Source organism: Jaculus jaculus, chromosome 8, assembly GCF_020740685.1.
Source record: "Jaculus jaculus isolate mJacJac1 chromosome 8, mJacJac1.mat.Y.cur, whole genome shotgun sequence".
Lineage (NCBI taxonomy): Eukaryota > Metazoa > Chordata > Mammalia > Rodentia > Dipodidae > Jaculus > Jaculus jaculus.
Genome location: NC_059109.1, coordinates 91,473,653 through 91,499,212, shown reverse-complemented (window position 1 = coordinate 91,499,212; position 25,560 = coordinate 91,473,653). Strand labels below are relative to the sequence as shown.

At 47.1% G+C, this 25,560-nt stretch overlaps 1 protein-coding gene across 1 annotated transcript in view; it reads left to right on the top strand.

The window, feature by feature from the left end:
* Positions 1-277: 277 nt before the first annotated feature.
* Positions 278-25,560, top strand: part of Jag1 (jagged canonical Notch ligand 1) — a 34,567-nt gene continuing 9,284 nt past the window's right edge. The window contains exons 1-13 of the mRNA XM_012949433.2: positions 278-358; positions 785-1,093; positions 9,696-9,747; positions 14,245-14,499; positions 16,156-16,216; positions 19,872-20,002; positions 20,334-20,453; positions 21,080-21,193; positions 22,619-22,732; positions 23,341-23,454; positions 23,951-23,997; positions 24,329-24,502; positions 24,948-25,098. Coding sequence (XP_012804887.1) covers positions 278-358; positions 785-1,093; positions 9,696-9,747; positions 14,245-14,499; positions 16,156-16,216; positions 19,872-20,002; positions 20,334-20,453; positions 21,080-21,193; positions 22,619-22,732; positions 23,341-23,454; positions 23,951-23,997; positions 24,329-24,502; positions 24,948-25,098 — 1,723 coding nt within the window. The remainder of the gene's footprint in view (positions 359-784; positions 1,094-9,695; positions 9,748-14,244; positions 14,500-16,155; positions 16,217-19,871; positions 20,003-20,333; positions 20,454-21,079; positions 21,194-22,618; positions 22,733-23,340; positions 23,455-23,950; positions 23,998-24,328; positions 24,503-24,947; positions 25,099-25,560) is intronic.

The following is a 25,560-nucleotide window of genomic DNA, read 5'->3' as shown; positions in this document are numbered from 1 at the left end:
AGGAGGGGGAGCGCCTCAAAGAAAACGATCAGAATAATAAAAGGAGGCCGGGCTCTCTGCCTTCTGGAACGGGCCGCTCTTGAAAAGGGCTTTTGAAAAGTGGTGTTGTTTTCCAGTCGTGCATGCTCCCATCCGCGGAGTATATTAGAGCCGGGACGCGGCGGCCGCAGGAGCAGCGGCAACGGCAGCACCGGCGGCGGCGGCGGCAGCGGGAGCTCCAGAGCGAGCAGCAGCGGCGGCGGCGGCGTCTGCAGTGCCCGCGGCGCGCGGCGCAGCGATGCGGTCCCCACGGACGCGCAGCCGGCCCGGGCGCCCCCTGAGCCTCCTGCTCGCCCTGCTTTGCGCCCTGAGAGCCAAGGTAGGAGCCTCTTTGCCGGTTCTCTCTCCCCGAGGGCCATCCCCTGTCTTCCCTTGCGGGGTCCTTGACCCTGGCTGTGCTCCCGAGAGGCTGCACCTGGACTGGGAACCCCGGCTCCCTGGGGACTATTTGGCCCCGAAGGGTGACGCTTCCAGGCTGAGCAGAGTGCATTCGTTCCACTCTGGGCTCCTGGGGCTATGGTCTTTTTTTTTTTTCTTCTTACACTCTTTGTGTGTGTGTGTGTGTGTGTGTGTGTGTGTGTGTGTGCGTGCCCTCTAATCACGTCGAGTCCTTGACGCTAGTTTTGCAAAGTAATTTTCGCTTGGCGCCGAAGGTTCATCGGGGCGAGCGGGAAGGAAGTCACCACCTTCCACCCTCGAAGCAAACTTTCTCCTGCGCTGACCTTCTTCTCTTCCTCGCCGGCAGGTGTGCGGGGCCTCGGGTCAGTTCGAGCTGGAGATCCTGTCTATGCAGAACGTGAACGGGGAGCTGCAGAACGGGAACTGTTGCAGCGGCTCCCGGAACCCTGGGGACCGCAAGTGCACCCGTAACGAGTGTGACACCTACTTCAAAGTGTGTCTCAAGGAGTATCAGTCCCGTGTCACGGCCGGCGGCCCCTGCAGCTTCGGCTCAGGGTCTACGCCTGTCATCGGGGGCAACACTTTCAACCTCAAGGCCAGCCGTAGTAGCAACGACCGCAATCGCATCGTGCTGCCTTTCAGTTTCGCCTGGCCGGTGAGTGACTCCCGGAGGGAGCTCGGGCCAAGCGCGCACCCCCGCGCCCTCCATCCCTCCCTTGCGAGAGAGATTTAAAAGGCTTTGGCTTGAAACTTGGCGCTAGTGGGAGGCGGGAGGAGTTGGAGGACGCTTCTAGGGTGGCGGGATGAGGAGCCCAGACTACAGCTAAGTATGAGCCAGACTGGGCAGGACGGGTCTCTAACAATCACTGATGTTTGCTCAGCGCAGCGGTGGGGACCGTAGATGGTGACCATAGGGTTGAGGGGCAAGACTCCCAGGAAGGCCGGTTTTAGCGGGCAATTTCTTAGCCCTGGAAGACCCACCCCACAGCCAGGAGGTCACTGTAGGGGATCTCTTTTGCTTGACCAATTAAACTTGGTGCGCCGTGGAGGGCCTGCGAACGGCAGTCCGAGTTGGCACCCTCCCCTTTCCCGAGAGCTGCCCCGAGGGCGGGTGTGTCCTTCCTGGAGGGGGCGAGCCGGTTTCCCGCGGCTTCCCGGGAGATGTCGGTGTGTTCCAGGGCGCTGTGCAGACTTGAGCTCCAAAGGCGGGGCCGAGTGAGTGTGTGAGTGTGTGAGTGAGTGAGTGAGTGTGTGAGTGAGTGAGTGAGTGTGTGTGTGTGTGTGTCGGGGGTGGTTGTCTCCGGGCCCGCGCCCGGGCTTTAGGCCCAGGAACCCCCGCCCCCTGCCTGCCCCTTCCTGCCCCCGCCCCCGCGCCGAGTAACCCTGGCTGCCTCGCTTCCAGCGGTTCCCGGGCTCTGGAACAGCTGTGTTTGCAAACTTCCCCGGGAAGGGCGGACGCACGCCCTAGTCCGGCGGGCACACGGACCTCCGCCAGTCCTTCCGGGGTCGTGCCAAGGCTTGGGAGGGGCGACCCGTTCGGAGGTAGCGCTTTGGAGCTACAAGTGCATTGCATCCCAATCCCCCCGCCCCTTCTGACGCCATTGGAGCTGTTTTAAGGCCAGCGTACAACTGGCAGATCCTTGTAGCAAAACCCTTGCAACATCCCAAGATGGGTGTAAGGAAGATGGGTGCGATTACAGAAGGAGAGGAAAGGAAAATGTTGGGGGTGTGCCTGTTGTCCTGGAGGCGTGACTCGTTGCCAGGACTGGGACTTGGCCAAGCTTGTGCTCAGAGGGTGGGTGGCAAAAGCTGGGGAGCTCGGAGCCCTGAGGATTGCCTTCCGCCACGTGCTCTGGTGGGATGCGCTCTGCTGCCTCCTACCCGCCGCCTCAGGTTGCGATGCGCAACTCTGGGGTGAGAGAGAGGAGTCTGACTGGCTCGGTCTGTGTGAAGCTTGAGGTGGCTTTTAAAGCCCGTATTTACAGGAGCTAGCCTTTGTCGTAGGTGAGATAAGATAGTTATATATTTAAAGAAAAACTTGCCATTAAAAGGGTCTTGTTTTTAAAAAGTTGCCTTTCTGTGAATTTCTCTTGAGATCTGAGGGGCTGTTTGTGCTGTGGGATTTCACTTTTACAAAGAGTGTTTGTCTTGTTTGTTAATCCCCTATTAGGGAGAACTTTAAGCTAAAGAGGTTGGCCACCTCTAAATCTGGCTGGGCCCAAGCTTACCACGCATACTGCCTGCCCTTGAACTGCATGTGTTTGGAGTTGAGGAGGAAGGGGCCTGCAGGTGGTTCCACCCTCCCTAGAATCTGTCCGACCTCCTCGCTTTTCACAAGACCATAAAAGGAGTCTTATTAGTGATGTGGAAAAGCTGCAGGCCTGGCTGAGGTTCATTTTTGAAGAGAGGGGTCAGAGGGAGGATGGCTTGGATGAAAACGGGGAGGCTTGCTCCACCAGCTGCCTGGGGAAAAGCAACCTAGAAGGTGTGGCTGTCTGCTTTTGACACCTGGTGGAGAGTCCTCTCTTTGGAGAAGAAGCCGGAAATTGTGGGAGAGGGCAGGAGAGACCACTGATTTGTTGGTGCTCTTCTGTGCCTCCAGGTCCCTTGGGTCACTAACCATGAAATAGACTTGCCTTTTCTCGAAGGGGGAGACCTCCGGGAAGCAGAGAATGTGGTTCTTTTGAAGTTGGGCCAAATGCATGTATCACTCATAAACAAGTCTCCACCCTGCTGCCCCAAAAAAGGCCTCCTATGAAACATAAGCTTTACTTCCCAAGAGAAACTGGAGTTTGGGTGTATTGTTTTAGTTTATTTTCCTGAATGTGGTTAGAGGAACACTGCTGTCTGTAACTTTCAAGAATGAGTCCAGGGTGAGTAGCTTCACTGAAAGCCCTTAGCTACACAAGTGAAGTGGTAATACAGCTTTCTTCAGTTTGGCAATTAACATTAGTGTCTTGATTTCCAGGGTGGGGGTTGTAGCTCTGTGGTTAGCATGTTTGCTGGGTATTCTCAAGGCTCTGGGTTTGATCTCCAGCACCAGAAATTTAAAAAAGAAAAAGTGATAAAATTGATTTTTCTGGGATAGGTAATAACTGAATGTGACATGTAATATATACATACTTATTTCAAGAAGATGATATAGAGTTTAAAAACAACAAAACTCCAGCTACCTTAAACTCCCAGGCACATAAGCTGCCTACCCCCAGGCAGCCACAATTGTCATTTGTGCTAAACCCCCTAAATTTGCTGACATGGGAAGAGCTGTGGTTGGAGAGCAGGGACAGGTCAGGGGAGAAGGGCATGTCTTTTGTTTGGAGTTATGGCCTCAATCAAGCAACCAGTCATGTTCTAGAGAGGAAGAGGAGGAAATGATGTGGTCAGTTATGAAACACAATTATATTCCACTGTGTATGTGAGAAGCCTGTCATCTCACATCTGCTTATGTGACACTTGGTATCCACTGCTCCTATAGATATCTGCTGCAAGGGAGCCTGGCTTGAAGCAACAAGCCCCATTTATTATCCTCAGATTATAGGACTGAGTGATAAGGACATCTTTGTGAGCAGTAATTGAGCTTAACACATGATTTTGGGAGTTGCCATTTGTAAATCATTGGAATAGTTAATTTGCTCCTCCCAAATTAGTGCAAAATCCCAGTAGGGCCCGCTTATTAAAAATGCATTAGAATAATTACCTGTCAGTTTTGGAAACCATAAGAATCCCAGTTCTTACTTGCATTGGTGGTCCTTAAGCAAATGACTCAGGAAAAGCTTTGGATGAAACGATGGGGAGGGGGATGGTGGTAATCTGGCTTCATAGCCTGTATTTAAATACCACCGATCCCCATTCAGAAGTTTACTGAGGTCAATTTACTTGTTTTAGGAAAACCTGATGGGATGTGATTCTTACAGGTCACAGGGATGCCAGCTGTATCCCCTTCTCACACTTACAGTGTGAATGACTAAATGCCAGAAGTTTGGGTCAAATTGGCTGTCAGGATGCTAATCACAAAATGTCACTGAGCAGCATTTACCTACAACTGTATGCCCTTTGCCAACTTTCCTGTGTAGTCAGGGAAGCAGAGGAGTGGAATTCTCCTTCAAGTTCTTTCTGCCCATCTATATGGGTGAGCATGTGTGTAGATAGCAGCCCCCCCCCCCATGTATGTGCTTGATGCAAGGGACTTTCTCTGTATGGAGGAAACACCCCTTTGCCTTAAGAAATCTACTGAGAGCGATGGAATGTTAATGTTTCATGTTGTAAAACCTTGAGGACAGTGAGGCTGTGGTGATTTTAAAGGAGCCATAGAATGACTAGCAGCTCCCCATATGAAATCTACATGGAATCCCTGACTCAGGTATTTACTTAGTTTCTGATATTTTTCTTCTGTTGCAGGTATAACCTTCCATAGTCTTCCTCTTCTTGTTTCTTAGCAACTTACTCAAATCTCCAGTACTTACATGAGTGGTCAACCCACCAACTCCATACCCATAATTCTATCGAGACTTAAAACATCTGTAGAAACCAGTGAAGATTTGAACTAGGTACTACTGAATTAGAATGGGTCAGGAGAAGAGGCAGCAGCAATGTAATAGACATATAACCTCCCAGAAAGCCAGCAATCTGAATGCTGTCCAAAATCTTTTCACCAAATAGTGGTGCCTGCAGGGACATTTTGGATAGAAAGCATGCAGGAAGTTTAGTATGGAGGGAAAAAAGTTTCATGAAAAAACAAGACCAAGGCAATAAATCTGCAAACAGGAATGCAAGCAGAGGCCTTGGCTAGATATGTAGCAGCCACTGGTCCCATTGTAGAAAAGGCCCAAACAGATGCCAATGTCAGGCTTTAAGATTAGCTATCAATATACGAATGCATAATCTCTGGGTGTGCCTTACAGTTAGCTTCATAATCCATAATGACAAATATTTCTGAGAATTCTCATTTGTTAAAACTAATCTAGAGACATCCTCCCCTCCAAGGTTGGGATCCAGGCTGTTCAGAAGAAGTTACTCTGGGCTCCAGTACTTTTTTTTTTTTTTTTTTTTTAGTTAGAACCAAACTAGATTAACCTTAACGAAGTTAAGGGAACTTTCAAGGGATGGAAGATGTATTTGGAAGGCTTGAAAAGTAAAGGTTGTACCATGGAAGTGGAAATGGAAGGTGTCCTGGGTTCAAAAATGCCTCACCATTGCTGAGTGACCATGTTTGAACATCTTGCTGTTTCTGATGACTGTGACCCGCAGCAGCCCCTTCACCCTTATTTTTATGTTGTCAGTGGCATTCTCATTGGTGCAGTGCATGTTTTGGGAAGACATTTCCAGAGTGGTTCCTCGTGATTAAGGGAGCATGTAAATAATCAGACCTAGAGTCCTCCACCAGCTCAGCTCAGTTTTTATGCACTTTTGGTAAATAAGTAGAAAGGCTTCTTGTTCGGGCTTGCTCTGTGTGAACCGGACCGTTGTGCTTGGCTGGCTTCTCGGTATTCTATCTATTAACCTCACCACCCTTTTGTAACTGGCGCATTTAATTATCAGTGGGATGCCTTTCAAACAGGTAAGGGTAATGATGGGAAAGGGGGTAGGGGCCTCTCATTGAGAATCTCAAATCTGGATGTGAGCTCTGGGGCCCCTTGGTGAGCCTTTGAGGTGGGCTTTGATGAGAAAATCACCCTTTGTAACCAGATCACACTCTATTGACATGTCAAGCCCTGCAGACTTCCACTGCTTTCTGTGGCTGGAACCTCTGCTTGCACGCTGTAGGGGAGTGGTCTTTACTTCATCCCTCACCTAGCTGAAACCCCTGTGAGACATGCATTGTGTATGCCCACCCGTGAACTTTTTTAGACCATTTTTGTTTCATATGTTATGTGATGGAATATTTTCTACTTTGGCCACCCAGACACAGACAGGACAATAGAGCTGGACAAACTGACTGAAGTGAGGATTACAGAGAAGAATGGGGCCTCTCCAGAAATACTGCTAGTACAGGACAAGCGGCCGGAAGCAACAGTTGAGTCAGCACAGTGCTCACAGGGCCCCCTGACAAACCGGGGCCGGCGAGTTGTGCACAATGGCCATGTTGGCACACTGGGCATTCCCAGGATGTGTGTGCCTCTGGCGGGCCTGCGTGTTGCAGCGGCCTGGGGTTTTGGACTCCACACGTGCCTTTTGGATGGTGGTTTGTTTGTGTCCCTCAGCTTGGCAGGAGGGGAGGCAGCAGCTTCTCTGGCCTTGGTTTGGCCGCCACTGTTGCCAGGAAAAGGAAGCTCCCAGCTGCCAACACAATTACCTTTGTTTCTTACATTCCCCCCCCCTTCTTAATGTGGCAATTAAGTACTTACTGATCTTCCCAGTGCCAAGGTAACCACCGTAGTGGGGGACAGGAGTCAGGACAAAACCTGAAGCAGCAGCCCATGTGTGGAAGGTGGAAGGAGTTGCTGGTCACCTAGCCTTGGTGGGAGCACCTGGTGACTTGCCTTGAGGATTTTGATGCTATGACTCTCCGGGGTACAATGGCATGAAGATCTCCCCAAAGGCAGTTTTGAAAGCTGACCAGGTCTTTTCAATGCTGTACAAAAAATGGAAACCAGCTGCCGTACTGCCAGATGTCCTTGGGCTTAGAACTGGGATGGGGCAGAAATGACTCACTTTGCAGATCCACACCAAGGGTCTGTTAACTAACTACCCATGCCTCCTGCATTGCTACAGAGTCTTGCTCTGAGGAGATTGAAGGACAAAAGATGAAATCCATGTGGCTCCTCCTAAAATGCCTGTTTTATTGAGCATAAGAAAAACCCAGTCTTGGCTTTTTTTTTTTTCCTTGTTTGTTTCTTTAGTGAGATCTTAACATTGAATACAACTTGCCCTTCTTCCAAGCCCTCCTAAGACTAGAGACTCAGCCTCTGCTGGGGGTCAGATTTTCAGCAGCCAATCATGTAGGACTGATTTGTGGCCTGGTACCTGCTTTGATGGCATTAGGTCCACATGGTCTGGGATCTCAGTGTCTGGATGTATATTTCAGGATATACAGAGGTCAAGCGTGGGCCTGGGAAAAATTAAAGCTCCCTAGCAACTAATAATCATTGCCAAATTATCTTGATTGTTGATCTATAATGTGGGGATGGAGTGGGAGGGAACAGTGCCTCTTAATAGAAGCCTTAAAGGGAACCCTTTTCTCTGCAGGCTGGGCACCCATGCCCCAGGAGACCTGAACCCTTAATCCCAGCTCTGAAATAAGGCAGAGTGATATTCAGGGAATGGCTACTGGTACTGCTGGCCCTGTCCTCGCCCCCATCCCCTACCTCCTAGAATAGAAGGAAGGCACTTGGTGGGGGATCATACCATCTGCCTCCAGAGCTGTGATTACTATTCTTTCCCCTCGGGGTGGGGTGGTGTTGGTCAGCAATTTCTGAGTCCAGGATGAGTCTGGTAGACTGTGTGGTCTTCCAAGTTCTTGTGCAAGGCCTAAGAATGTCTTCTGCCTCAAGCATGAAGCTGAGTTAACACTGCCATGCCAGCTCAGGCCCAGGGCACCTTCCCTTGCAGTGGCGTTTGTGGGTATTATGTGTTTAGTGCTTGTGCAAGACTGTCAAAACTCTTGGTATCAATGCATTTAATCAGAGGATTAATTACAGCAATATTGTTGAAGTGAAGGATGTGGGCCCCAACGTGACCAGCAAATGAAGGGCTTAATTATACAGAACCAGCCACACATCTGGCCTCATTTTGATTTGGCTCTCACCTCCAATCAGTAGAAAAATATAATTTCTTGCTGCTCTTTGGGAAGAGTCTGTAATTTGTAGGAAGTCCTAGGAAACTTAAAGAGGCTGTAAATAAGGTGTAACTTTCACTAATAAAACATTAACGATGACAACAATGTATTTAGACCTGTGGCCACTCACAGGAGAGGGCTGGGTATGTGCCCCGGCTTGCCCGGTTTTGCTTGCTTTTGTGAGCATTTTCCCACAGTTATCAGTGAACGAAATGGAATCCTGCTGTGAGTATGAAACATATTTCGGCTGAATTCCAAGGCAGGGTCTATCACAAGATATTTTTGTAGTTAGAGAAGACCTGCTGTGTCACTGTGAAAGTAATGAGCTTGCCTTGATTTATGAATGAAACTTTTCTCACTTTCCTTTTTCTTTTCTTCTTTTTCTTTACCATATTGTCACCTTTTCTTCTCTGGCAGGAGTGTTTCTGGTGGCCCTGTGTTATTTGATCACTATAAGCATTGCATTGCTTTGTGTGACAATGGCAAAGTAGGGCTGCATAAATGGACTCCTGTTCCTTTTCTCCCCACCTGCCATGGGTGTATTTCCCAAGCCCTGAAGATAGGGGTATGGAGTCTCACCTCATTGCATATTGTGGGTGAAGATGCCAGTAAAAGCAGGAATTTGCTAATGGTGTGGGTCTTGTGGGGCGGGAAGGAGGAATTCAGAGATAAGCTTGGAAGATAAAAAGTGCCTTCAGTAGAAGAGCTGGCATCTTGCCAGTATCCAGGGAATTTGTTTAGTTACTGGACTCTGCTTATTCCTGGAATGTGAGATCTTATTGATAGATAAGCTCATCAATAACTGTAACCCATGGGTTTGCAGTGATCTGTCTTTGTACTTCTGTTGTCTGCTGGCCACCCCTTCACCCAAGCTGGGTTACTGTCTTTGTCTTGGAGTCTCCTTGCACTTACCCCTCCTTCTTCCTAAAGTCACCTGATACTTGTGGGAGCTGGGATGGTCTCACACAGACAGGGCTTTCAAAGGGGTTCTGAAAAGGAAAAGAGGGCCTCCCTGGGGACTGCCCTATGAGGGCCCAAACTGTAACCTTAGCAATACTCTCTCAGCACAAATACCTGTGTAGGTTGGCTTCGAATAAATTCTTTGTGTAGGCTTTTTTTTTTCTTCCTCCTTTATGCACTAAGATTGGGGTCTGGAAAGCTTTGGAAAACTATGTGCTGTGTTCCCATATAGGGAGGTAGTATTTCATGATCAGGACTTTGGGCTGCTTGCTTATATGCATGGTGATCCCTGTATGTCCCTCCCTGCCAGGTGAAATAAGTTATTTGTCCACCTAGGGGGAATGCCAAAGAGGGCAACAGAGTTGGCCCAGCTTTAAATATCTAAGACTTCAATATGCTGGCCAATAGGATTTTCAGCTTGGCTTTATGGTTTGGTGGGGTGTACAGGCAGGCCTTGGGACTCTGACATTGGAAAGCTGATTCCAATTTCTGAATCACTAACCTTTGCTTTCCTATCTTGCAGAGGTCGTACACTTTGCTTGTGGAGGCGTGGGATTCCAGCAATGACACTGTTCGTAAGTATCTCATCAGCGGATTCTCTTCTAAATGCATGGAGAAGGGCTTGTCTCAGTGCTGGGGAAAGTCATGCCCTCCCCCCAGTGCCATCTGCTGCACCCCTACACAGGAAGAACCAGTGTGTGGAGTCTGTTCCTTAGCATCCCCTAGAACTTTAGCCCGGAATATTAAGTAGCCAGAACAGACTCCCAGTTAACTTGGTCCCTGAAAAAGGTACCTAGATTATCTCTGGATAGAGATCTTAATAGTGTCACAACTTTAAAACCTTGTAGACTGCTAAAGGATCAAAGTAGTGACTTTTTAAAAGTCCATTTAAACTTTAAGTGAGCATTTAATCTCTCATCAGAAAGATAAAGCTATAAAGGTGCGTTGGGTTCTAAAGACCGACCTTGAATTTCACTTGGTGGGCAAGGGAACCTTGAGTCTTTTGAAGTTTCCCACACTGCTTACCACAAACCTCCCATTGAAGTGGAATTTCAGAGCCCCACAGTCATGACCTGCCCTGTCCCCTTCTGAAAGATGGCTCTGTTTCCAGGGCAGGTTGCTTTTCAGGCCTGCACGGGGGGGGGGGGGGGGGGGGTTGTGGAGAAAGGCTGTGAAGGTGTGTGTTTGGGTGGTGGTGGTCTGCCTTCTACAGTCTTGCTCTGTGATCGTAACTGCACATGTTTTCCTTCCCAAGTCCAGAGGTTGGTTCCCTTTTTGCCAGAGGAGTTTGGGTTGTTGTCATTGGAAAGCTTGATTCGCTTCTGAAGATTCTTGGTCTGTTTATGAGGAAGGAGTCAGTGGATCTAACTTCTTATCTTTGCCCTTCCATTCTAAGATTGCCTTGTGTCTTTTGCCTCTCTGGCTCATGGACCCTTTCTTGGGTTTTCACTGCTAAAAACATTTTCCCATTGTTTCATCTTGCTTTACTATGGGATCTGAGAGGTTAGTGTCCAGTGTGGACACAGTATGGACAGGATACATGCTTCTGTCATCTTTCAGCATGGCAGGTTCCTTGGGGCTCTTAGGGTCACAGAAGCCCTGCCAAGTCCTGGCAGGCTGCGGGCTTCCTGCCACTTGGGGCATCCTCTTGAGTTGGCATCTTCCATCCAGCTATTTGGACAACAGGAGAGCTTGTGGGAATCTGTGGTATGAGCTGTCCCCCTGGAGGAACTCTTGTTCCACTGTGGGGAGTGTTTTACATTTAGAGGGGTGCCAGAGGCACTTTGCCAGCCTTTCCTACTGCTCCTGCAAGTCAGCGGCCTTGGATACATGTTTGTTTTCCCCTCCCACAAACACTGAAAACTATGTGTACATGGTGTCACTATGCCCTGCTTACAGTGAACAGTGAAATGGATGGGGACAAGAGAAATGGACCTGCCAAATACGCTGGCGTAGGCATGGTGTTTTCTTCCTTTCTAGATGTTAATCCCAGTGATGGAGTGAACATCCTTAAAAACAGGTTAGGACAATTGTTAGAGGGCTGTGAGAAGATCACAGCCATGTTTACCTTCTTTGTTTGGGATGCTTCTAAAATATCACAGATCTAGCACCATCAAAGATAAACATTAGGTCTCCTCTTCAGAACAGTTTCCTTCCTGGGTACTTTCTAGGTGATGACAATATTTGTATAACCAGTGCCTTAGGTATAAATCTGGCAAGCCTCTCTTAGTTAGCATCCACACCTACCTATTTCTGAACAATCTTATTTTCAACTCTTCACATGAATCCATCTGTCTCCCGCCATGTCCCTGAACTCTTGGAGTAATAGCCAGCTGGTCCGCCCAGAGCTGCTCTGGCTGACCTTCAGTGCTTTCTCTATTCTTGAACCTTCCTGATCATCTTGGAACATAATATTTGATGGTCACCCTAATGCTAAAAGCTGACCACTCAGTGGCTTCGTGAATCTGGCACAGTTTTGCACAGCCCAGCCCTGGCTCCCTGCTAGGTCCCTGCAATGTTGCCCATCATATCCATATGCTAGCCATTTCTCCGCCATGTCCATCCTCGACTGCAACATGCTTTCCTGTCTTGGGGTGGGCCTTTGCATGTCCTCTTTGTTCTGTCATGATGTCAGGTTTTCTTTGGTACCTAATCAAGTTGCCAACATCCTGGATCTTAATGTAGCATATAGGCAGATCCTTGAGTGTGGGGATGGAATCCTCTCACTTTGGCTCTGCAATGAACCCTCATAAATAGTCTGGACCAAATTAAACTCAGGTTCTGTTGATGTGTTAACACTTTCTAGGTCTGCTATTTCACTATCAGCCCTCTGAAGTCATTTCTTCTGTTTCACGACTTTAGCATATAAGGATCCAAATCTGTCTTTCTTCATCAGAGCATAGGGTTCATAGCAATGCTTAATTAATGGGTCAGTAAGGAAACAGGTTTGTTTCTTTTCTTGTACATCCTGGGGTTATGCTTGTAACTTGTAACTGGTTGTCCCTCCTTGGCATGCCAGGCTCCTGTGCTTTGTGACATGTCTTCATGCTGTTGAAATTTGCATCCTTTTCCAGTGATGGGGGTGCATTAATCTGTTGGTAATATGGAGAAGCAGCAATCTGCAGACTCAGTAGTCTCCATGACCTAGACTGTAGAAAGCATGTCAGACACACCAGCCTTGGCAGGGTGAAGCTGATTCTTTGCTCCATTAGCCCCATTCAGGGCTCTGAAGAGATCATCATCATAGCATTTCTTGGAAGGAGTTAGAAAATGCACCGAGCAACAGAGAATCCCATCATTTTGCACCCTTGAGCTGGCCCTGACCTCTGGGCTGTATTGTTGGTACCAACCTGAGACAAGCTAGACACCTTTAAGCCATGGCTTGTGTGTTTAATAATTCCTTCATTAAGCTCTCATAACCATGTGGTAATAGCCTACTACATTTCTTAACTAAACCTGCAAAGCAAACACTGAGTTAATGGAGGAACATTTTTGTCATTCTTCGTGAGCAAAGTTACCTGCAAGTGGTTCTGTACATAGTGGGGTGTGAGTCTGCAGGTGTGTGCTTGTTCAAGGCTTGTCCTGCCCACACGACAGTTTGAGCCCCAGTGGGTGAAGGCTGGAGCTGCGTTGGAAGAAGAGGGTTCAGAGGGAGCCGCCCAGGAGTTCTTCCTCTGGTCACCTATAGGGCATGCCTAGCTTTGTCAAGGAGTACAGACAGGCCCAGTGCCTAGAAAAACAGTGGTGGGCGTGTAAGAATCTCAAAGACCTTGTAGGTTGGACCTAAGCTGTCTCTCCAAGGTGGCCTTGAATTTGACAAGGTGATGAATGGTTAGTGCTGGCAGGTTTAAGAAAGCAAACAGCACCAGACTGGGTGCTGACCTGGTGCCTTGTTACCTGTTTACATCCCTCCCCTGCACTCGTGGCACCTGGGGATGGGAGCTGTCAGTACCTGTCTCTCTCAGACTAGATTGCAAGTGACCTCAGGGCAGGGGCCACTTCTTAGTGCTTCTGAGCACTGTTTGGACTCTGGGCGTTTATTTTCTTCAGTAAGTAACTTTCAAGGAGCCTAGCTTAAAATACACAGTTATACAATAAGTAACTCAATTTGCTTGTCTGTAGGCTGGGATGAATTATTCTCCCATCCTCCCTTTGGGCAGAGGAGAAGGTGGAATGCATTATGTTTGTGGTGTTGCTGCTACTGAAATGCCAGCTTCAAAGGTGCCACAATCAAAGTTTTTAAAAAATGTGTCCCAATCCATCTGTTGGCTTCTTGATGACGTTTTGTAATGACCAAAGCTTTTCCAAAGTAAGACATAGACCTGTAAACCCACAGTAGAGATGACGATTAACTTTTTCTGGAACAGCAGATCTTAAGGGGCAGCCTTGTGTAGCATAAAGTGTTTTTGCAAACAGTATGGCCAAGAGTGTGTTAGAAAAAGCTGAGAAAAGAAACAGGTTGCAGGTCATGGGAACAAATTCAAGTGGTTTGAGAAGTACCTGAAAAGGTAAGGTACTACTTGCCATCACGTAATTAAATGTCAGTTAAAACTGAGACACCTCTTTTCCTATCAGACAGATCAGAATGTTTGCTAGTCAAAGGTGATGGTGCCGGTGCTAGGAAGGTAGACTGACTGGGCCTCATGGGTGGGTAGCTGGGCTTGTCGACGGCATGGAATGGAGTGGTTGTGCACATGCCCTGCATCAGCACTTCTGTCCTTAGGATATTGTTCAGTGCTGGCCTCATACTCATAGGTGGATCTGTTCAGCATGCTCATTGACTTCAATAGCAAAAGGCCAGAACTTGAATACTTGTAGGTCAGAGACTATTTAAGTTTATTTAATGGTATTTCCAGGCAAGAAGATATGCAATGGACCCATTAAAGAGAGGGAATAAGTAGTTGACAGTGACCTGTGGGGAAGAAGATGAATTTTAGTTTCTGCTGTTTTGTACACTGTTTGGATTTTGTACTGTGTGCATATGTTTTCATATTTTTAAGTAGCCTAAATGGGCAGAGCAGAAATTTCTGGTGTGAATGTTAATGTGCCTCTTTTTTTTCTTTTGCCTCTAGAACCTGATAGCATTATTGAAAAGGCTTCTCACTCAGGCATGATAAACCCCAGCCGGCAGTGGCAGACGTTGAAGCAGAACACAGGGGTCGCCCACTTTGAGTACCAGATCCGAGTGACCTGTGACGACTACTACTATGGCTTTGGCTGCAATAAGTTCTGTCGGCCTAGAGATGACTTCTTTGGACACTATGCCTGTGACCAAAATGGCAACAAAACTTGCATGGAAGGATGGATGGGCCCTGAGTGTAACAGAGGTGCGCGTGCATATGCTGGCTGGTGTGCCTTGCATTGCCTGCCCTTAAGTTTGCTGTCTGGTTCTCACTGCTCCATCCCCCAGGAGTCAGGTGGCAGGGTGATTTTAGTATTATCTGGGACAGAAGCATGAAGATGCAGAGTGTAGAAGATGCTGCTGGTGCCCCATGCAGAATCCCTTTACCAGCTGGTGTCCCCACCCCCAGCTGCCATGAGTGTTGGCTGCTAACAGCTAGCAGCTGCTCCTTCTCCAGGGAATCATCCTTGGTCACGCAGGAGCCACTCCATGTCCCCATCCCTGCAGCTCCCAGTGACTGGCAGGGGAGGTACAAAGGCCAGCCGCTTTGCCTTACCATTGGTACAAGATTCATTGAAGAGCATCCCAGGGGAGATGAGGCTGAAGCTATCAAGTCCAGCTGAGACCACATCCTTGCTTATAGCTCCTTGTCCTGCCCCATCTGTTACTCTATCCCTTCCTCCTGTTTGTGAATCCTTCTCTTGGGCTCTCCTCCTGAGGACTGGGATGCTAAGTGAGATTGGGCTAACCCAGTGATGTCTGGAGTGACATTGCCATGGGGAGTGCAGTCCCTGGGCTCCAGTGGCCCCTCCAGTGAGCTTCAAGTTGTGGTATTAAGTGGTCAGTGGTCACCTCGAGCTTTCAAATTCCTTTAATTGAGCCCCCCCCCCCCAAAGGAGTATGTTTTCAGAATCCCTTGCTGTCTTCTGTCCCTCACACTCAAATTCAGTTCTTTTGATTCCTAGCAATTGGATGGGGAATTCTAGCACAATATATACTATATTGATGTACTATGTATTATGCCTCCCCCATTAACAAACCTGATCTTGAACTCTGCTGGTCAGGCATGATGATTAAATAGACTCACGATAAACATGGCAGGCAAAGGTTTGAAATGTGAGGGATAGGACACAAGGAGAAATTTGAAGACTCCAGGGCAGTGTTTCTTCAGTAACTGCTGACAAGACTTTTAAAAGAATGCCATTTCTGGGATTTATATGAAAGAAGGAATTATGCAACATATTTTAACTAGTTAAGTTTTAGAAATGAGTAGCAATTGCTTAAACTCTCTAATGTTAGGTTTTTTCTAAATGTCATATCAGTTTTTCTTGTATTGAAGTGTATTATAGAATTGCTCTGTGAGGACACTGGACAAAAGTCCCACCAGACTTGGTCCCAAGATTAGCTTGCCAAATGAAGCCAGGCTTTCTTGGCTCCTTAGCCCCTTGGTTATTGAAACTAGTCATTTGATGAGAAGTTTTTAGGAGGCTGGAGCTCACCTGAAGACATCCTGATGGGACAGAGGCAGAAAGGGGGCAAGGAGGATTGTGTACACCTGTCTTGGTGAGAGGGAACCCGGCTCAAGGAGCAGCAGACATGATGAGGAGACCCCTCCCCCATCATTTTTCCATATTTGGTCCCCAAACAGTATGTGTTTTGAGGGTCTGCTGGCGTGGCCTTGAAGTTTAAATCTGGATTTGTTTTGGGGCTTCTCCCATTTCTCCTTACAACAAGCTTGACATGAGATCTAAAATCATGGGTTTTATAGGCTTAGTGTACTAGAGCATTCTCATGACAGTGGGCTACAAGATGCAAGCATTATGCTCATGCACCCTTCTGTGTGTTTTGTCTTCTTTTACAGCCATTTGCCGACAGGGCTGTAGTCTCAAGCATGGGTCTTGCAAACTCCCTGGTGACTGCAGGTAAATGGCTAATCTGATCTTCTGTACTTTTCTTTTTCTTTAATTTTTTTTGTTTTTAATTTAGCAGAAGTATTGGCTTCATTGTAAATATGCCTTTTTTTGTTTTTGGAGGATGAGAAAGTTAAAAAAAAAATGGATAAGTACATCCAAAGCTTATTAAATTATACCAGCTGTCTGGTGGAATGCACACACTTTTCCCTTGGATGAAAAAAACTTATGGGCATAGCCAGTGACTTCATGTATTAACTGTTCTGTAAATTGATAACACATTTTTGTAGTCTTCCCTTAAAGTGCTAATGGACTGGACAGGGATGTGGCTTTGTTTGCTTGGGTCTCCTCCTCCACCCTGGCTTTTCCTCTCCTGCCCTCCCCCACTTTTCTCATCAATAGGGGAAAGTCCAGCATTCTTTAGAATGGGATTAGTACAATCTCCTGGCCCCTTTGCAGGCGGGAGCTGGGCTGGTGCTGAGAGGTTAATGGCTGCGCTGGAATCTGCTCAGTTGATCCTGATGAATGCAGACTTTTGCTGTTGGCCTTTGAAGTTTTTTTCTTTTATGGTCCAGGGACAATGCTGTGGCCAAACGGAAACCTACCCTGTCCGCTTCCCAGTGACCATTTGGGGGCTTTTTGAAATGTATATTATGCCAATGTGGAAAAAGGCTTGTTTTAGGAAATATTTTTGGCTTCTGTGACATTTTCACTGTCTCACGCTTTACTTCCCAACTTTGAAGGATTAGCAGATTTCATGTGACGCTAAGTGGACCCTTTGGGCTTATCACCTTTGCTCCGGAAGCTGCTCTGACTTGAGCCAAGGGCAGCTTATGAAACAGTCTAAAGGAGCACACCCCAAAGAATGTGGTACCCAGGGCTCTTATTAAAATGTAGTTCCAACTCTGTAGGGCTGGGCTAAGTCCAAGTGTCTGTATTTCGAGTGCTGGCTGTGTTGTTGGGGGATCCATCCTTTAGAAGATACTGCCCCCAAACCACAAAGTAAAGAACTGTTAAAATTGCAGGTTTCCTGGCTCCATCCCACTGCCATGAATTCATTTGGCCCAGCCCCAGAATCTAGAAGTGACAGACTTGCTATTGATCTCTTCTCTAGCTGAGGGCTACCATTTGAAAGAATTACCTGTAGGCTTTACCTTGATCACTCCACCTGCTTTGAATGGTGGCCTCATGTGCCATGAAAACACTGACCTTGAGGCTGGAGTGGGATTTGAGACAGCTGGAAGTAAACTAACAATAATAGATTTCCTGATTTTTTTTTTTTTTTTTTCTGGAAGGCCGAAGGGGAATGCCTGCTACTCTTCTCCGTGGCAGCTGACTGGTATCTCACAGCATAGCTGTTAGATACAGAGCAGGAACCCACCTATGATGACTCTGCCTAATTAAGGGTGTTCTGGAGAAAGTAAGAGCCACAGTGCTATTAGGGCCTTGGAGCCTGCTCCCAGCTCAGATGCCTATCAGTGAGGCTGACAGCAAATTGTGCTACAGTCATCAGAATAAACACGGCTGTGCAGGGGAGGGCTCTCCGAGCCAGAACAACAGGCTTTGTTTCCAGAATTTAGTCCTTTCTCTTTCGAAGTCTCGCCTCCCACTCCCTGCCCAGACACGCACTGGTGCCCTTGTTTACTTAAGGTGCAACTTTCCCACACGTCATTTGCATAGTCTCCCAGCCCAGTTCCTTCTCCTTGCCTTGAAAGAAAATCAAAACAACCTTCCAGCTCAGGAAGTTCAGGTTGTGTCCTGCTGCAGAAATAGTTGAGTGACAAGTTACCTGTAAGTTGTCTTTTGGGTTATGTATTACACAGGTTTTGTTTTGTTTTTACTCCTCCCTCACCCACAGGAGAAAACTTTACTGGTTTTGTTGTTCCAGTATAGACTCTGGTCACCCCTTAGTGGGTGCACATGTCGCTCTATTACCAGCCTGCCAGTCATATCAAACTTAATTATGTAATATCTGAGAAAGTCACTTCATTTCTCATGAGAATCATAACCATACCTTATTAACCTGGGATAAGTTGGTGGATGCATCTTTTTTAGGGTCAGTATTTTTATTTTCTTTGAAGTTATCCATGGCCTCTGGTGGTTTCTTTTTTTGCTTAGGATTGAGCTTTCATTAATTAAGAGGGTAGGTTGGGTCCTCAGCTGTTTCTGCTTGCTTTTATTAGGCCAATTGAAGAGGTGTACCCATCCTTCATTATTTGGGAGGTTAAGAGAAGACAGCAAGAGTATTCCTATGTCCCTAGCAGTTTCTTCAGATTGTATTCTAGGCTAAGACTCTTGGCCAGACAAAATGGCTTTCCAACTTCCCACTAATTTGGGTGTCTGCTTTTTAAAAGAATTATGCCTACCAGCTGAGTTGTTCTGTTCTTACTTTACTCTTGAACAGTTGCTTGTCATTTAGATTGAGGGTCTATTTTACAGAAACCAGAATCCTGTGTCTGATTAACATTAAACCTCACATTTTAGTGGCTCTGGTGTTTGGGTGTAGATGGCTGTTACGAGAAGTTAGGAAGTAGTGTTCTCAGGGGTTCAGTTGATTCTCGGCCTGGGTGATTAGCTATGAGCTAGATCCCTGTAATTTTCCCATGACAAGGATTTGCTTGCTTGTCTCCAACTCTCCGGATCTGAAAGCCCTTCCTTCTGGGATGTGTGTGTGGGGTGGGGGGACTTTTCCAGAGTCACAGCTGAACAGCTTACAGGCAGTCGACCCTGGTCATGCTTTCCCCAGGTCCTGTTCTGCTGTGACTTTGCAGGACCTATGTTCTACCTTCATGTCAGCCTTAGGCTACTGGCTGGTGTTCCCTGCTTTTCTCCAACCCCTCTTTTTTAAAGCTTAGTTTTAGAGCTTGAAATGAGGGGAGAGTGGCTTCAAACACCCCCCCCTCCAGCCATGAAGGCTTGTTGTTTGCTTTGTTTGGGGATCAATGATGCCATTTGGCCTCAAAAAAAGTCTAAATAAGGTACTTATAGAGGAAACTGAAATCTCCCCAAAGTAGACTAAGCTTACTCTCACTCTCCTGCAAGGGAGAAATAACTATAAATGAGCATGTACAGCCAGGGTAAGGGTTATAACTTATCTATGGAATTGGTTCTAGTGCAATTGCTACCCTCTCCTGCCCTCAGAAATGGGTTTGGTGAGCCTGCTTTTTGCAAGGAGGGTGCCGTCTTTCCCTCCTGTTGGCTTCTATAAGCCAGTGAAGTACTTTCCTATGACACTGGGTGTCTTGTTGAGTTTTCTGTGCACTGGGGTCACGCAGACAAGCTGAGCAGAGCTGTGAGCACAGATTTGTGGAGACTTTCACACAGCTATTGTTGTCACCCAAGACTCCTTTCCTTGTATGGTCTGTCCCAACTAGGTCCTGGGATTGATTTATTCCAGGCTCTCACCCTCAGCTCATTCGTGAGAGTCTGAGGCTGGTTTTGTGGAGGCCATCTCACACTGGCCCCTCCCTGAACAGCCCTCTTTTTGTCAGAGTTGGCTGGGAGGGCATGTTGGCCCAACTGTGAAAAGGTGTGTTTATAAGGAGCCCTGGCAAGCCTGGAAAGTCTGCCATCCTGTCCCCTGCAACTAAACGGAAGCAGTCTGGACTTTGTAGTTTTCTGTTGTAAACACACTGATCACTAAGGCAAGTGTGTTGTCTGTCTGCAGGTGCCAGTATGGCTGGCAGGGCCTCTACTGCGATAAATGCATCCCGCACCCGGGATGTGTCCATGGAACTTGCAATGAGCCCTGGCAGTGCCTCTGTGAGACCAACTGGGGTGGACAGCTCTGTGACAAAGGTATGCACATTTTGGAGCCCTGAGGGTGGGATGCATACCTAGGGAGGAATTGGGATTGTGGGGTAGGACGGGGGTCATTTAGATTTACTAATCTTTTCAGTGTTGCTGGGGACTGAACCCAGGGCCTCATGCATGCTAAATGCTCTACCACTCTGTCCCTGGCCCCAGGTTTCGCAGGGACTTTTCTTCTGAATGTGTTTGAATTTGCCTTTAATGCTATGGAGTTATTTTATTTGAAAGGGGGCTTGCTTTTAACACAGGTGTGGGGCTAGAACCATGTCTGACAGGTGATATTTTTATAATTCTTTTCATAACTTCATAACTTGGGCAGATCTCAATTACTGTGGGACTCATCAGCCTTGCCTCAATGGGGGAACTTGTAGCAACACAGGTCCTGACAAGTACCAGTGCTCCTGCCCTGAGGGCTATTCTGGACCCAACTGTGAAATTGGTAAGTGGTCCAAGCTGGGTGGGATCTCAGCTTCTTTTTCTGTACATTTGACTTTAAAAGTCAACACCCTGCAACACATTGAATCACCTATTAAAAAATGAGAATAAGCTGGGCGTGGTGGTGCATGCCTTTAATCCCAGAACTCGGGAGGCTGAGGGAAGAGGATTGATGTAAGCTCAAGGCCAGCATAAGAGACTATACAGAGAGTTTCAGGTTAGCATGGACTGGAGCAAGACCCTTCCCCCCAAAACACACACACACACACACACACACACACACACACACACACACACACACACACAAAAAGAGAGAGATGGAATTAGCCTAGGACTTGTTATCCAGCCCTTCCATGAGTCTGTGATGTGAAACCTCCCAAGTCACTGGAGTTTTGGGGATGATGCTGCCTAGCACAGGGAGTAGTGGGAATTTCAGTGACTCTCAGCTTCAAGAGGTGTAGAAACATGGCTGGGGGCTGTTTAGTGAGAAAGATGACTTCGTTTCTTCTTTCCTGCACACAGCAGGGTTATATCACAGGCTTATTTTCTAGTGGCCAAGGCGGGGACTAGGTCATGGGGAAGGCTGAAGGCACAGCACATCCTAGCTGATGGCTCTTCTGGTTTTTGCAGCTGAGCATGCCTGCCTCTCTGATCCCTGTCACAACAGAGGCAGCTGCAAAGAGACCTCCCTGGGCTTTGAGTGTGAGTGCTCTCCAGGCTGGGCAGGGCCCACGTGTTCCACAAGTAAGTCAGTCCAAGGTTTGACATGCATCTGGTCTGGGCAGGCGATGGGGGAGGAGGTGGTCACTGTATTGAAATACAGGGTTAGTGGGAGATACCTAGGCTTGTCCAACAGGCTGACCTCATGACATGTAACAGTCTGATGGTTAGTCTGATGGCTTGAAAGTCTCCCAGAACTCCTTTGCTACCCACCAACATGGTAAATGTGTCTGTGATGGGCAGAAATTTGTTGTAGAATTCAGCTCCTCTGCATGTGATATTTAGAGCTCTGTCTCCCAGCTGGGTGTGGTGGTGCACACTTTTAATCCCAGCACTCGGGAGGCAGAGATAGGATTTTTGTAATTTTGGGGCCAGCCTGATACTACATAGTAAATTCAAGGTTAGCCTGGGCTAGAGTGAGACCCTACGGGGGGGAGGGCTGTCTTCTTCTTGGGAAGGCAGTTCTGGTCATCAACTACTGAATTTTTGTCATAAGGCTTCAAATGAAGGGCTGTAGTTTAGCTGTGAGACTTGGCCATATGTCAGTACCTCCTAGGGTGCTTTTCAGGGAAGAGTTGTAAGTTCCATGGTATTCCCTTCAGAATAGGACAGTCCATGGTCTTTAATGAGTTCCTGGAATTCTGAGGTACAACCAGGCCTCAGTACCACTGGCACCCTGAGAACAGCATGTGGTGTTGTTAGGGATATGGGTTTTGGGGTCAGGTTGTCTGGCTTGTACTGGAGCTCTTGCCCATCACTCATGGGACTTGAACAGCTCTTTTAACTTGCCTGTGCATTATTTAAGCAAGCTAGTAGCAATTCCCATCTCTTGTCATGAAGTCTTGGTGAACACATTCCTGCGTAGAGTGTGGCACATGGTATAAATTAATTAGGGCTCCGACAAGGAGTATGTTTGTTATGGTACTTGGGGTGGGGAGAGCTGATCCCAGGGCCTTGTGTATGCTAAGCAAACACTTTATATACTACATCCCCAGCCCTTGAGTTAGATTTTGACAGTCCAATGCAGGCATGGGCAGAAAACCCTGGGTGTATGATTTGGGAAAAACTTTGTTAGGTTTTCTGCAAGATTGTGAAGAAGAGTGACTTTCCCATTGCTCCTCTTTGTGACCTCTGAGCCAGAAAGGAACTATTTCTTTAGAGATTAGTCAGATATGAATGTCCCTGTCACCACTGAGTTGATGCTTTGAGTCTCCAGCTGTCTTTTCCCCACTGCTTAGGAGGGATTAAATGAACTGGGGCAGTGGGGGATTTGAAGCTAAAATCAAGGATTGGGCCTTATCACCCTCCCTCTTGCCCTGCTGTGGCTTTCCTTGTCATTTACTTACTTGTAGCAGGTGTCTGGTGTCTTCTAGGAGAGCCGTTCTTGTGAAAGATGCTGTTGCCAAACATTGATATTAAATTGTTGCCCCCTCTCTTTCTCACTGGCAGACATTGATGACTGTTCTCCAAATAACTGTTCCCACGGGGGCACCTGCTTGGACCTGGTGAATGGATTTAAGTGTGTGTGCCCTCCCCAGTGGACTGGCAAAACATGCCAGTTAGGTAAGAAGACTCTTGTGACCATAATTCTTGAACCAGAGTTGGCTTTGCTCATGAGTGCTGTGCAGAAAGATGAGCATGTGGCTAGCGGTGTGAGTTTGCACTCCGTCATACTAAGTGATTTATTATCAGGAGCCTAGTGGGCCTGAGAGAAATAACTTGCATGCAAATGGCCTTGTTCTTTTAGGCCCTGTGGGAAAGTTGTGGGATTCCTTGAACCATGTCAATCGTCTGTCCGAGGAGTGTTCAGCTGGGTTCCAAACGGGGATGATCTCATGAGGAATGAGCTGTCTGCATTCTTTTTGCCACATTTAAATCCCAGCAACTAGGCTGTGCTGGGTTTTGCACAGAAATGTTGGTGGCTTTCTGCTATTCTGTTGGGGGCCAGTTGTTAACCAGTAGCCAGAAAGTTATCAATTAGCGTTCCTTATTGGATAACGACTGGGGAGAAGGCTCAAATGCTTAAAATAGAGGACACTTAACATTTCTTATTTAACTATCTTGTTAAAATGTCTCATATTTCACACCAACTCTATGGTGTTTCTTTTCAGGGAGACAGGGGGAGGGGTCCCCACTTCCATTTCTCACTGCTTGCTCTTGCTTCCTTTCAGATGCAAATGAATGCGAGGCCAAACCTTGTGTAAATGCCAAATCCTGCAAGAATCTGATTGCCAGCTACTACTGTGATTGTCTTCCTGGCTGGATGGGTCAGAACTGTGACATAAGTGAGTGTGACTTTGTGTGGATTTTGATTTTCATGACAGTTGGGTGTTATTCTTGTCCATCCTTTTATGATTGTCCTATGATTTTTTTTTTTTTTTTCTGTTTCCGTGTTAATATACAAGGGATTGAACTGCAGGCTTTGTGTATGCTGTGAAGGAGCACTCTTACACAGTAGAAGGGAAACCTTATAGCGGGAAGGGACTGTTTTGGGAGAGGGAGTGGCTAGCCAAGCAAGGAAAACAGGCAGTTTATCAGGCTCGTTAGCTGCTAAAATTGGCCATATTCTGATAAGGCAATTAAAACAATGATGTGAAGTTTTACTGGCTGGTTTGGAAGAATTAGGGAGAGTCCCCGCCCAGTGTAATAACCTTATCTTACCGGAAGCACAAGGAAATCTGATTTGAAATTTTATCAGTCCTGGGCTGAGAAGACTTTTCAATTAAGCCCAATCTCATAGTCAAGTGCCTCTTTAATATGATGACTTACTTATTTTTTTAGACATCAATGACTGCCTTGGCCAGTGTCAGAATGATGCCTCATGTCGGGTATGTAAATTTTTGCTTAAATGTAAACCTTTTCCCGTTGACAACAATCTTAAAATGTATATAATGCTTGGAATGCCCCTTCTTGGTGAGATTTAAAACTATAGGTAGAAAGTGAGTCCCTGGGAGTTTCATGTTACTATCCCCAGCCTCCCAAGGGAGTTATTTAAAGGAATGCATGCAGACTGCTAACCCATGTCCAGAGGCTGGCCATTTGACTGTTTTCAGGAATCAGCTGAACTTCAGCACTCCTGCTTAAATAGCTAGAACCTCTCTTTGTGGAACTCCTAGAAAAAAACAAAATGTATGTTTCTCCCCCCTTCTCCTCTTCCAGGATTTGGTTAATGGTTATCGCTGTATCTGTCCACCTGGCTATGCAGGTGATCACTGTGAGAAAGACATCGATGAATGTGCCAGCAACCCCTGTTTGAATGGGGGTCACTGTCAGAATGAAATCAACAGATTCCAGTGTCTGTGTCCCACTGGTTTCTCTGGAAGCCTCTGTCAGGTGAGTGGAGGCAAAACTTCAGATGACCACCACGTTTTTATAGTGGAGCCTCGTCACTGTCATTCACCCTCCCTCCCACCCTCAACACTCGTGTCCAGGACTCCTGAAACCTATTACTACCCTACTGATAAGGGAACTTGTGCTAGACAAATGCTGGTGGATGGAGACATGGATGAATTATTTTCTTTTTGCTCCCTGTAACCTATTTGGCTTTGAATTTTATTTCAAACTTCATCTTGGCTGCTCCCTGCCATTCTCTGCCCTGTGTTGTACATGCTTTCTTAGACTAAGAGTGTAAGCTGTGATTGAGTTTATATATGTAAAATACACACACATATATATAGTGTTTCCTCATAGATTCCAATATTTGCTGCCCTAGAGAAATGATGGTGATACCTTTGTTTTACTTTGCTCCCTCCCTCTCCCCTGCCCTCACTCCTTGCAGCTGGACATAGATTATTGTGAGCCCAATCCCTGCCAGAATGGTGCCCAATGCTACAATCGTGCCAGCGACTATTTCTGCAAATGTCCTGAGGACTATGAAGGCAAGAACTGCTCACACTTAAAAGACCACTGTCGCACGACACCCTGTGAAGGTACCTTCCTTGCCGTAGACCTAGCTATTGGCAGACTCTACCACCTTCCCTTAACACCTTAGAAGTGGGTACCTGGGGCTTGTACCGGAGACTACTTGATCTGATTGCTTCTGAAGCAGGAACACGTAGAGGCAGTCAGTTGAGGCCACCAGTGTGAGAATTGCATGTACGAGTGGCCTGGGGGAGAAAATGTAAAACCCATTGATCATTCCCATTCTGGGGTGGGCAAATTTGCGACATAGAACTCCGAGGAATACTGTCATAGAACTCTGAATCTGCATCTAGTTGTAGCCACAGGTCACATGTAGCCATTGGCATTTCAGTTATCACTAGTGCACTGAGACACTCATATGACTTCAGTTCATGTAAATGTAGGTGTTACTTGTGGCCCATGGACAGTACAACTTTAAAGCTTCTGTGTTAGTTCTTTAGCTTTGCTTAAGAAAGATGGAGGAAGAAGTT